The 13,498-nt window shown below is 38.1% G+C and overlaps 1 protein-coding gene across 1 annotated transcript in view; it reads right to left on the reverse strand.

Annotated features, from left to right (window-relative positions):
• Window positions 1-13,498, reverse strand: part of KLHL1 (kelch like family member 1) — a 425,450-nt gene that overhangs the window by 12,834 nt on the left and 399,118 nt on the right. The window contains exon 9 of the mRNA XM_074961818.1: window positions 1,686-1,898. Within this exon, the coding sequence (XP_074817919.1) occupies window positions 1,686-1,898 (213 nt within the window). The remainder of the gene's footprint in view (window positions 1-1,685; window positions 1,899-13,498) is intronic.

The following is a 13,498-nucleotide window of genomic DNA, read 5'->3' on the forward strand; positions in this document are numbered from 1 at the left end:
TCTGTGTGTCGATGCCTTTGTGTCTACAAAAACCTAGAATCAAGTCTTGTTCAGGTTACATATGCAAATAAGTTTGGTGTATGAATATCAGTTTTTAGTCAACAAAAGTCCAGGACTACAAGAATGGAGATGTTTCAGAGTAGCTGCCGTGTTAGTCTGTATCCGCAAAAAGAAAAGGAGTACTTGTGGCACCTTAGAATTTGTTAGTCTATAAGGTCCCACAAATACTCCTTTTCTTTTTATGATTGGAGATGTTGCAGGTCACAGTTATGTGGAGAAGATTCTAGAATACCTGTTTACAATATGCCTGGCTCAAAGTAGTGCTCTAAATCCCTCACTTTCATGTGCACTAAATTAACGCACAACTTTTTTTTGGTATGGGTTTATTTAACATAAACAGTACATGTATGTGAAATGACATAAAATACTATTATGTGCCCATTTTTTTTAAAAAAAGGAAAAGTGAATTAAAATTAACAGAGATTAGGTTGTGTCATATTTCAACACAAAAAAGCAAGCAACACAATTTGTTTCCTTAACTTCTCTCATGATGCCTGGTTATTAGATAAGAGTAACATTTTATATAAAGTGCCAAATTCAACCCTCAGCTATATGCTTACATTCCCATTGATTTCAGTGAGGGGAAAATTCAACCCAGAAACAAGGGAGTAATCAAAAATCATATGTGGCTGAAAAAGAAATGCATTTCACACTCTTCTTTTTTTCAAATTCCAAAGTAACACTGCTCCTATATGACAACCAATACAGATGTTGGAAAAGCAAAAAGTGTTCTATCTGTTTCGCTCTCTCTGTTTTTATAATTCATGAGCCTCAGGTAAATCTAGGGTTTCATGTCCAGGTCCACTTCTAAAGATTTTGATTAACCTTCTCCTTGGAAAGAAGTGGCAACTTTAACTCTGTATGTTCCCACTTTCCTCTTTAGTCCTCCCTTTTAGCATTATAACTTTTGCATACCTTTGATATGTTAATTTTCTTAATTTTTCTTTAATAATGTAACTAAAACCTCAATTAAATGTAGAAGCCTATCTGAAAATCACAGGCAGGATAGATCTTAATAGCTTCAATAGTGCCCTGGTGTCCTATTAAACTCTCTTGATTCACAGAATATTTCCTTGTGCAATGCAAAGTACAGGTTATATACTGTAAATACAGTGTCAGGCAATAACAGTCCTGCTGAAGGAACCACCATGGTGCAGTGTGCATCAGCATTACTTAAAGAGCTTTTTTTTATTACTTGCCTGACGATAATTTAAAAATTGCTAAATCTAGCTAAATCTAATTTGGTATTACAGGTTAGCTTACATGCTGAGCTCTTGTCTCTCCAATAAGAAAATATTTCTGCCTTAGGTACAGAAGTTTCCAGTGGAAATGTGAACAGACCTTAGATCTGCTTCTGTGTTAGTGTGCGACTAATGAAACAAAACAACACAAGTGTTGTTTTCTATAAGCCCACTTTTGTATGATAGTTGTTATGGTAATATATGATATTTATCTTACTAAAGTAGTTATATATGGTTAATAACATTTTTTTAGTTCATTTGTCATTTAGTAAAAAAAAAACCAACAAACCTTAACTCTTAACTCTTACAGTTTTTAGGATACAAACAATTGTAAGCTGTCTTGCATTCCAAAACAGCACATGTAATTGTACACTAAATGGATACCTTTCTACATAGTCCAGCAGTCGGGAACAGTGGTTAGAAGCAGGAGCATCATGGCCTCCAACTGCATAGAGAAAGCCATCACATGTGGCCACACCTACGCCTCCTCTTCTCTTACACATCGGAGCACACATATTCCATTTATTTGTGTGAGGATCATAATACTCCATTGAACTCAAACACGAACTTCCATCGCGACCTCCGACTGAATATAACCTAAAAAAAAAGCCAAAACACGGAAATTTCAGTGCAACAAGAACTTCAATTAGCAAAACTATAAACAGAGAGGCTTTGTTTGCTTTTCTCATCTGTTGTCTGAAATGAAAGGACTACGGAATATGTTTTGTCAAATTTCAAGCTCACAAAAGTATAACAAACTGGGAAATACGTTGATGTTAGTACTATTGTCAAATTCACATTCTTCTTCGTGTTCTGCCAACACTCAGTGGAATGGAAGTTATTTCCTGACTAGTCATTTGGGAATAGGTGGTTTAATTCTCAGATCAAAATGCATACTACTTTATTCTGCCTCATGAGCCAGAAATCTCAGGAGAACTTACTTCTCATACAATTTCCAAACCACAGAAGCAGGGTTGCTGCACAATTGCCCACCATAAGTGGAGGGAAGGTTAAAAAAAGCAAGGAAAAGTGTAGGTGCTCAGTCACTCTAGGTAATCTGAGTCAAATAAGAACCTGGATAAACAGAGCAATGGGTGAAAATGGGTGCAGATGAGGACAGAAATAATCTGAGTGAAAACTACTGTACAAATTTTAGAATTGCAGTTTTAGAACATAAATGGATGGAAAATGGATTTTTGAAATCATAGAAAAATATATTATACAAGCTACTGTGTATAATTTAGAAGAGGAAAAAGCAAATTATCCAGTCAGAAAGCAGAAGCAATATCACCATCTTCCCATACACAGTCTATCCACAATTTTCTTGGCTGTCCTCCTGTTCTCTGCCCTTGAATTCTAGTCTCAAAGGGCTCCAGAATAGGATTCCCTTCATCCAGCCTTCATATACGCCCATACCATATCAGCCTCCTCTCTTGTGGCTTCTCTCTGATGCAGCAAACCTTGGTATCATTCCTCATTCCATACATGGCCCAGCAATGGTCTTCTCAAGTGCCTCTCTTTGGTCTCTGATCCTAACAGAAGAGCTGGTCTTACTATAGTTTTGTGTCGTTGTCCCGTAAGTAGTTTCTGCATTTGTTGATCATAAATCACTCCACTTATCTTGTACCAGACTTCCCCACAGTCAGCAGCCTTCCCTGAAGTTTACTGTTGATTTGTCCATTTGTCACTAACCTGCCCCTCAGGAAATTAAACACAGAAACATGATTTAGGAACTGACCCTAATTGTTGATATTCAACTGTCTTGGTTCCACGGGAGTCCCCACGTGACTTCTGTCTTTTCTTTGCTCATTTTGAGACCATAGTTTGTTAGTTCCCTGTTCCAGGCATCACTTGTCTGAACCAAGTATTCCTCACTATCAGCCATTAGCACAACATTGTCTACAAAATTTAACTCTGTACCATCTTCCATTTGGAATTGCTTGCTTATGAAGCCCATCACAATTATGAATAGTAATGGATAAGCACTGATCCTTGATGGAGCCCAAACTTCACCTCAAAACCCTCCATTGCACCTAAGGGCATCCGTACCTTTGTCATGGAACCATCCTACAAAACCATCATCATCTGGACAAGGTCCTCCAGTACCCCACAGAATTGCAGTGGAGGCCTCAGCAGTCACTGAGGTACTTTGTCAAATGTTTTCTCCAAATTGAGGAAAGCTTCTTTTCCATCAACTGTTTATTGATTGGCATATAATCTGTCATCCTTTTCCCTTTTCTAAAACAAAAGCACTCCTTTCCTAAAACGGGCTCCACTATTCAACAAACTTGACTATGAATGATTCTCTCTAACAGTTTCATGCAGTGGGACAGCATTAATTACTTGGTACTTTGAATAATCTTGTATGCCACCTTTTGTTTGTATACAGGTACCAGTATAGACTTTCTCCATTCTTCTGGAATTTTCTACTCTTTCCAAACTGTGTCCATCAATGTCTCTCAATTCTTTGATCATACCTGCCATGACTTCATCTGGACCTGCTGATTTTCCAGGTGCCATTTTCAGAAATGCAGCCTTAACATCTGCTTCTAACAGGCCATTGCTTATCAGTTCACACAACAGTAGCTTGGCATATAAAGGGTTCTTCTCACTAAGTAGACCCTCACAGTATTTTTGCCTCCTGTTATGTACCATGTTTCTTGTTACAAGCAGTCTGCCCCTGGATCCCTTACAAATGGCATCTTCCATCTTCCCTCCTTTTGCTTCTTGTCCATTTATATCACATATATTTTCTGTCTGGCAAGCTGAGGACGGTTGTTCAACTCATTATACAGCTCACCTAAAGTTAGGTTTCTCACCATTCTGACTGCTTGCTTTGCTGATCCCTTGGAGACTTTGTAGGCAACAACTGCTTCTTCTTATGGGTTACTTTCCATCACCTTTATGACTTTTTCCTTATTTCTTACTCCTTTCTGCACTTCCTCATTCCACCAGCAGTTTTCACAAGATATCCTCACTGTGCAGCTTAAATCTAAGGTGCAGAGCATAATTTGGCTCATTATATCTTAAATGTAGATATCTAAAAACTACGGTAAAGTCCTAGTTTGTTTTCATAGGCTTCTAATTGAATCTGTGGGGATTCTGATCTATGTAATATGCCTAAGGGATAGCTTCAGGAAATGACACATGCAGGTACTGTTTGTTGATTTTCCTTCAATGGCATATATGATGAATGTATCAGCAAGGGCTGATTTATGTGTGGAAGTCCCAGAAAAACTCTAAAATCTATTTTCAAATTCCAATTATGAAAATGCTGTTGAATTGTGTTTCAGTTCTGCTTGTAACTATTGTAGGCAAATGAAAATAATTTCCATCCTTATAATGGTTCCTATGATGACATGATTCTGATTTCATTTTTCCAGTGTTACCCATACTGCATACATTTTTATATGAATCATTTCCCAGTCTGCTGCCTGTTCTACAGTGCCCACAGATGAACTAATAGAAATGCAGGCTATTTTAAAGTCCAAGCATTGAGCAATTTAGGATGCAAAAGTTTCCTGCTGCAAAACAATTATTCATTTGGAAGCTTTTATTGTTCTAAACACTCCGTGAATTCCAAGCTCCTTAAATGTACATTTACTGTTATGTTTCTTTGGCACTGAAGCTGATGTCCAGAACAGGGAAGCACAATTCTACCACTAATCTTTAGTGAGTCCATGGAACTTTGAGATATTGCCTCATAGACACCCTTGTACGGTAACACAAGTAGGCAAGGGAATCAGGCTACATTGATATGTCATGTGAAGTGGATGTCAAATAAAGCAACAAAGCAAAAGAATAAAGTAATTCTCTTACAAGAATGCCTGCAAACTCAGTCTTAAGACACCTACCTTTTCATCTGATTTCTATTGTTCAAGATAACTGAAGTCTAGGGTCACTATAAACTGATGTTCCCTGCACGGCTAATATGTGCAATGCATTATACAATAGTTCTGCTAAGGTTTGCATGGGGGAAATTCCATTTTGCAAGTGAAATGCATAATATAGATCTGTACTAATGCATTCGCTCCCAATCTCTAATTCCATCATTGTAGCAAAACTATATTATAGTGAGCAACAATAGGTCACAAAACACTTTCCACTACAGCCCTGTTTTCATATGCAAGACATAGATGTCTACCTGATATGCAGGCAAATGGGATACTAGGCTTTAAATATCAGAACCAAGATTTTCAAAGGTGGGAGTCAAAAATTAGTGTGAAATCGGTGTTGCTTTAAAGTTCTACTTATAATGCTCCACTCTGGCTATGTCTAAACAGCTGAGCTAACAGTTCTATGAATGCTTGATTGTGCATGACTCTGTCCTGACATGGAGAAGGGGGTAGAGAGAGCAAAAGAAACAACTCCCGTTCTTTTTGCAAACTCCCGTATGTGCATCTGCTAAGTTTATTTATTTATCTTGTGCTCATCTCCATGCTATCGAAGCGTCCCTGGGCACAATCACAGTCATTGTAGCTATAGAGCTAGCCTCCCAAGATATTACTGAGGAGAGGACTGAGGTTTTGGATCTGCTCCTCCTTTGCATAATCTGGGTAGGTGAATGCATACTAAACTCTGATAAAGGGTAGTACTCTGGCCAAATAAGGGTGGTAATAGTGGCCAAACAATAAGAAAAAATCCTATTTGCAAATATTTTATTAAAAACAGTGTATAAAATTCAAAAATATTCATGAATTATTTTCTCAGCTTTATAGGATGAAAATATATACAGCCATCTTCACATTATCACTAGTTTGTATTTTGGTAGCACTCAGATACTCTAGCAAAGGTTAAGGTTCCTTTGTGCTATACACAGTACAGAGTAATATTCAGTCTCTGCCCCAAAGAATTTATAATCGAAGTACATAAAACTGACAAAGTAAGTGTTATTATCCTCACTTTACAGATGGAGAACTGAGGCACAAAGTGAGTTAGTCACATAGGAAGTCAGTCGTGAAATTAATATCTGATATCCTGTGTCTGAGTCCAATGCCTTAACCACAAGATGATACCATACTTGCAGCCAGTCATATATGCACAGTAGGTATATGTGTCCAAACACACACACATGCACACAGATTAGGTAGCCATTTACTATATCCTTGGATTGTGAAATATGGATTAAGGGCTTCTAATTGTAAAAATAGTTTCCTCTGAATACAATTTGTTAATGGATCCTTGAGAAGGTCTATTTATTCTCACTCTGTTAAGTATGCTTTAAACTGTTCTGTATTGGCTCATGCTGATTTTTATCCTTTGGGTGAGTTTATATTTTACAAATACTTTTTGAGAGTTATTCATGCTTTGCTGTGTTTGCCTCTTCCTCTGTATTTTATTTGCAAGCATCCAATACAAAGGAAATTTTGGAAAAAAAAAGGAAAAAAAAATAGCCAGAATCAAATACTACAAATCTGTCAGCAGTCTGATTTGCAGGAAATAGAGGATAAATTATATTTAAAAGTTATTTTCATCAATAATTGCTTAAAAAAGCAAATATATCTATTAAATCTAACTGTGCAATTAAACATCTAATTATGCTCAAAATGCAACTGCACCTTAACTAGATGGCTATGCCTCTAGCTTGACTCATTTGTTTCTGTTCTCTCATTATGGGATGCTCAGCTCTTATGTGCCACCTGTTACAGTGCACGCAAGCACATCTATCTGCCTGCCTAGTTATGCCAGATATTGAGGGCACAATAGGGCACACAAATTCTGCCCTGTGCTATGTGGATGCATAATGGGAGAAAAGGGATCAGGAAGCCTCTTGAATTGCCAAATAGCAGCAGGGAGAAATTGCTTTCTACCACGGCAACTGACTGCTGCACTACGAAAGAGCAGCCAGCTTTGGGTCAGGTATATGTACCTTGTCCCCCAGCACATAGGCTCCAGTATGTGGCAGCTGTTAAACAATGGAAAACATTGTTCTTGTGTAAAAACCTTGTGTTGAGCCAACCTGCCCTGAGCCATTTTGCCCTGCAGTGCCTGGCTGGCTGGTAATGCTTTACACAGAATAGAAAGGCAGGATTTTTCACTTAATACGCATACTATTCTGCTAGAGTAAATATGTATTTAGCTGGATAAAATGTTAGAATTAAGCACTGAAATTATTATTTTATTGTCAAATCACAATCTCAAAGCTTCACTGACAAAATCAGTAATGAAACCACAGAGACAAGGAGGCAAACCAGAGAGTCCTACTGATTTCAAGGGTAAGAATGACAGGGCTGAAATCCCCATATTCAGAACAGATCAGATGCAACTGGATTCGAGAGACATATTATTTTTAAGCTTCTAAATGGATAAAATAAACAAGTGAGACAGGGAAAAAACCAATACATATATAGAACTATAACTAATTAATTGACAACAGATTCAATCCTAACTCAGACAACACGTTCATCATTTCCACAGGAGCTTTGCCTGAGCAGAGACAGCAGGATTAGTTCCTAAAACAGCAGACACACTTCAGTCAGTAGAAGTTACAGGTTAATGGTTTTCTTGAAGGTTCCCATAGTTATTAGTCAAGTCACCCTGAAGAAGAATTACTTGCTTTGAAATTTCCCTTTGAAGCAGGGTCATGCTGCCAGTATTTTAACAAGGGGCTCCCACACAAGCTTTTTCCGCTAGCCTGTGATATACCTGGTGTCTCAGGGGTGCCTCTGTTTGCAGAAAAGAAGGGTGAGGAATGAGGAAATCTATTAATTTGTTTTCCCATTTAAACAGACAATCAATCCTCAAGGGAGGCAATACCAGTGCAAACATATTTAATTGCATTTGCTAGGGGGAGAAATCGACTTTGTTTCTTTAAGAAGTGCAATATAGGTACCATAACACTGTTTGGTCAACTCATATCATTTGAAGCTGGGCCTGTGTGTAAAGACCTTGTAGAGGAAGAACCGGGTCCTTTGGAATCTCTCCCTGGGAAATTTTACAGAAATACTTGCCATTTTGTCCACTCCAAAGGGAAAGCATTAACTCTTCAAAAGGATTTTTTAATAAGCTGAAGGGATAAATTGTGTCTGGCATGGATGATTTAGCAATATCCCAGAGCATGGGTGAACTCCATCAGAGGAAGGGAAATTATCCCAACTTTCTCTTCAATATCATGACAGAATTTTAACAAAGGGCTCCCAGGAGTTCCCCAGGATTTCCATTCAGTGTCCGGGTAAGGTTAGAGAAGAACACTTCACTTTCAAAATTCTGTTGTTTTTAATCTCTGCTGAAATACCCATTGGGACTGATTGCTTCAATGGGTTTCAAAACTTCTTGTTTAGGTGCAATCACAAATAAAAACGAGATGCTTTTTAGTTACCTTTGATTAAATGGTGAAACAGCTACCTTCATTATTCATTAAATCATCTACCAAATGAATTCAGACTCCGTTCAGACTATAGTTGACTCCAGCTATTAATGTTTGTCATGCCTTGCATCAGTATGGCCAGAATTTTCACAAAGTGCTCAGCACCCATAATCAGGGCCAGATTTTCAAAGATTTCGGCTCCCACTTAGGTACCTAAATAAGCAGCCACATGAGAGCTTGGCATGATGGGTATATATCACTTAAAAATTAAGTGTTTAAATAGGTGTCAGATGTACTGGAAATCTGGCCCCAGTGATGAGTTCTGAGTAACTGAAAGTTTGATTCTTAACCTCTTTTGAAAATCTGTTCCTAAGGGCTTATCCAGAAGTTAATGAGAGTAGGTGTTCAGCACTTTGCAGGAATGAGAAGGGTTACCATATCAGAACATTCAAAAAAGAGGACACTCCACGTGGGGTATTTGCACCAGTATCTACCAACTCGGGTTTTATTAATGTGTTATTATACACATATTATACACATGCTGTGCACTACATGTCATCTATATTGAGTACATATAAGCCTCAAAAGTGAAGTTAAATTATTTAAAGTTTACTGTACTTCTTTATACGTAGTGAGTCCTTTCCTTTCACCAGTTCTTCAGTTTTCTTTCTCTTCATGTGCCCATACATACTTCTCTGTAGATCGCATTTTTCTCAGCAGTGGTTGATTGCTATTTAAGAAGGCATGAAAGTCTTTACAAGAAGTTTGTCTGAAGTTGTACTGTACAAGTAGAATTCCTTTCAGTGACTCAACATTCAAGTTGTTCCCTTCCTTTGTCCACTGGCTTTGCATCAGTGAAAAAATTCGCTCTACATTTGCATCGAAAAGGAATAGCAAAGAAGAACTGTGCAATATTTAACAGTTCTGAATGACACTCAAGGTTTTTGGATTTCTCAAAATATTTCGTCCACTTCTGGTGTGCTAGCAAATAATTACTGAACTCTTCATCACAGTTGCAACTTTCCGTAAACTTCTTCAAGTTGCTGACCAGATCAAAACACTTCACGTCGTCAATTTGCACCCCCTTATGGATCAGGTACTTGATACATGGTTCCACTTCACTCCAATTTGGTGTCTCACTCAGGTAATCCACCTGAAACAAGAGAAGTCTTCTGGGGGTCTAAGCCACTTGTCCAAATATTCTAAGCATCTGCTATACATATTATCTACTTCAGCACAGAATTTGTCACACTCTTCATCAATTCCTTCCATGTGCTTTTGTGCCAGTAGTCCCTTAACTCTCAGGGACATAAAGTTGTGAGTCTTGCATTCAAGAAGGATAGTGTGAACCGAGTTCAAACTTTTCAGCACTTCCATGACAGAATTGCTTTCCCTTTTGATTTCTTGAATGTAAGTTTGGAATACACTCATGAGTGAATGCATGTGCCAAAGGTAAATCTCACTTAATTCATACTCAAAAAATGTCTTAAGCACTGTGGGTGGTTTGTCCTGTGACAGAAAGAATGACTTCAAGTCAGGAAACATCTGTATCAGCCTTGTTATGCCTGGAAATAATGACAGCCATCGTGCCTTGCTATGAGAAAGCAGCTTTCTGTACTCAAGATCAACAAACTCACAGTACTCCTTCAGCTGCTCAGTTCGGACAGTGTAGATGTGAAAGTACTGGTAAATTTTAAAAATAATGTTCTCAATGTCAGCGTTCATTCTTTCTGCTGCACGGTGAACACAGTTATTCAAAATGTGTGCTAGGCAACCGACACCAATTAATGTTCTCTTCTGCAACAACTTCTTTAAGTTTGTAAACACATTCTTTCCATCTTCATCATGCCAGAGTCCTCCAAACATTGTAGTGCAGTTGTCACCTGTAAATGCAATACACTTCTCGAACAAACCATTTTTTTCAAGCCTTTCTTTTATGTAATAAGCATTCGTGTCAGCAGTCTCATTAGGTGTGTTCTGGACCTCAATCCATTTTGACTGCAAACTACCATTCTTCCAGTCGAAATACTGAATAATTACAGGGAATATTTTCACTGGACTGTGATTGCTTCCATCTGTAGCAACTCCACAGTAAGCTATGTCATTTTCTTCAAAGGTTTTCAGAACAACATCAAAAGAATGTGGTGCAAGCCCAGAGATAACATTTGCTTCTGTCTTGGTTCTAGCACTTGAAAATTTCCATGCTACTTCAGAATCAGGGGAATGTCTTCTTCAACAAGACAGATGTGCAATCCATTAACTTAAAGCTATTATGATGCTTAACGGTGTGAAATGCAAAAGAAACCCTCTGCTGCAGTCACAGCATCCTCTGATTTGCTGCCTGGATTTACAAAATAATCTGTCAATTTTGTTGATCAGCTCTCTCCTCGAAATGCTTTTTTCTGCTTGTCTGAGTCCACATGAGTTCATAAATCATTAGCGCCTTTATTTTTCACAGAGATGTAAGTACCAGGTCTACATACCAAGCACTCAGCTTCCCATTCTTCTCTACCACTTCGAAAACACGGGAATTTCGTCTTTAGTTCTGCAGTGAATTTACACTTTCATTTTGGCGTTGTGTTTGGGGGTAATAAAATAAAATATCAAATAAAGAGCTCTTGAGGAAACACTACTGTGCACGGTACAAACTCAAAAAAGCCACTGAAATTGTCGACGTTGCACTATCGCCACTATGGAAAAATGATCATACCTGTCTGGAACCACAGGGCTAGGCACCAACTTTCCCCGGTGCCGGTGGGTGCTCGCGCCCCCCCCCGCCTCTGGCCCCGCCCCAACTCCACCCCTTCCCCACCCCTTCCACACCCCCATTCCAACCCCTTCCTCAAAGTCCCTGCCCCAACTCTGCCCCCTCTCTGTCCCATTGGATCCCTTCCCCAAATCCCTGCCCCGGCCCCGCCTCCTCCCCTGAGTGCACCGCATTCCCCCTCTTCCCCCTCCCTCCCAGCCACATGAAACAACTGTTTCGCGGCGCAAGCACTGGGAGCTAGGGGGGAAAAGCGGACACTCTCTCAAGTGATCAACATTCTCTCTCTTTCTTGAATGATCAACTCTTCTTTGGGGAAAAATAATAACGGCAAAATCCTGAACGTTTTTAGATATTTAAAAATTCCTCCCGAACGGTGATTTAATAACCAAAAAGCCAGACATGTCCGGGAAATATGGATGTATGGTAACCCTTCTACTTACACTGGTTAAAACAAATAAAATAATAAAATTCAATAAATTATTTGACCTATAGAGTAAGACGATAATCATGATGAGGCTCACGAGAAGAGCTCTATAGCAATAATAAATAATATTATTATTAATATATATGTATATATAATATCCACCAGAATAAGTTATCTCCACCACTGGATTCCCCAGTTCATCCCATCTTTGATGTGCTTGATTTTCGGACTGTAAGATTAGGAGCAGGGCTATCTATTATGCCCATTGGATAGCTCGGATTATAATATTTGAGCTAAACAACTGATCAGAAATAATAGCAATAGTCATATAAAATAACTGTAGTAATAAAAGTAACCACAATAGATCATAATAACACTATGCTGCTTACAGCAAGTAGTCTGTAAACAACTGGAAAATCATTTATTTTAACACGAGGTGATATATCGTTAGTTACAAAGAGCATACAAACAAATGACCTATCAATGTCCAGCATCTTTTACTTACTCTCAAGGACAAACATTAAAAAGGAATAAAAATGTCACAAACCATACATTTTTGCAGGTATTCTCTTTGGGCTTGATTCTCTGCCCATTGATTCTTTTTTTTCCCCTGAGGGAAACAGTTGCCCTTGACTTCAATGGAGCAGTATCGGACTCTGAGATACATATTTTTTTCTTTGACAGCAGTAATCTTTGTCTTGGGACCATTTTACCTTGACCTCCTATTTATATGGAAGTTAATCCTTCATTGTGCAAAACTAATCAGTCACAGTCTCTCTGTATTTAAAAAGGAGCCTGTGGAAAGCTTTAGAATTTTTCTCTTCTCTGAATTTCTGCAAAGTTTGGTTAATTTCCCATTTACATCCAAATCATAATTTTGTTTCCCAGTATAAATGTAAAAGATTTAGCATGGCTTCAAATTTACCATTTGCACATTGTATTTTTATTATTATGGACTTTATTGGTGCTTTTTGGAGCTTATCCGCATTAGAATAGAATATCCTTTGATTTTAATTCAATTTTAAAATTAGAAAAAACATGATCCATGTGCAAATAAAACTGGGGTATGGGTGTTTCTCCTGTTCCCTCATGACTCTTGATGGCCTCTGATTATTTACAGGATTGCAAACTTTTCATTTTGGACCATGTATGTAACTTTTTATGTTTGAGGAATGTATGTGTTTACAAAGTGGATCACATGGTATGTGTTTCCTTTCAAAAATCTTTATTCATTTTAAAGGCTGGGAAAAATCTCAGTGACATTGCTTACTGAACTCATTTACTGGGGTATCATATTAGTAAGAGACAGGGAAATGGTCATTCCTTTTTCAAGCACTGACTGGTAGGGGGCACAAAGAAGAAACAAAGGAATCAATCCTGAACTGCTTGATATATGTCAATTACAGTAGAAATGTTTGCTCAATAAAGACTGCCTCAATGATTTATGCTCCAAGCTATTCCGGTATTGTGACCAGAGATGAACTTAAATGATAACTCATCTCAACCCCTCCCAAACTTTGGAACATCCAAACTTCATTTAGTCCCATCTCTAAATGTTGAGGAAGACAGGGAATCCTAAAATCCCTCTCAATATAAAAGTGGATAGAAGCTACAAAGTAGACTCTAAAATTGAAAAGTGTTAAGGAAAGTCATGGTTGGTTAGTTTGGAAGTATTTACTTCAATTACATTGTTGCAAAGC

The sequence above is a fragment of the Natator depressus genome, chromosome 1 (genome assembly GCF_965152275.1).
Source record: "Natator depressus isolate rNatDep1 chromosome 1, rNatDep2.hap1, whole genome shotgun sequence".
NCBI classification, from domain to species: domain Eukaryota; kingdom Metazoa; phylum Chordata; order Testudines; family Cheloniidae; genus Natator; species Natator depressus.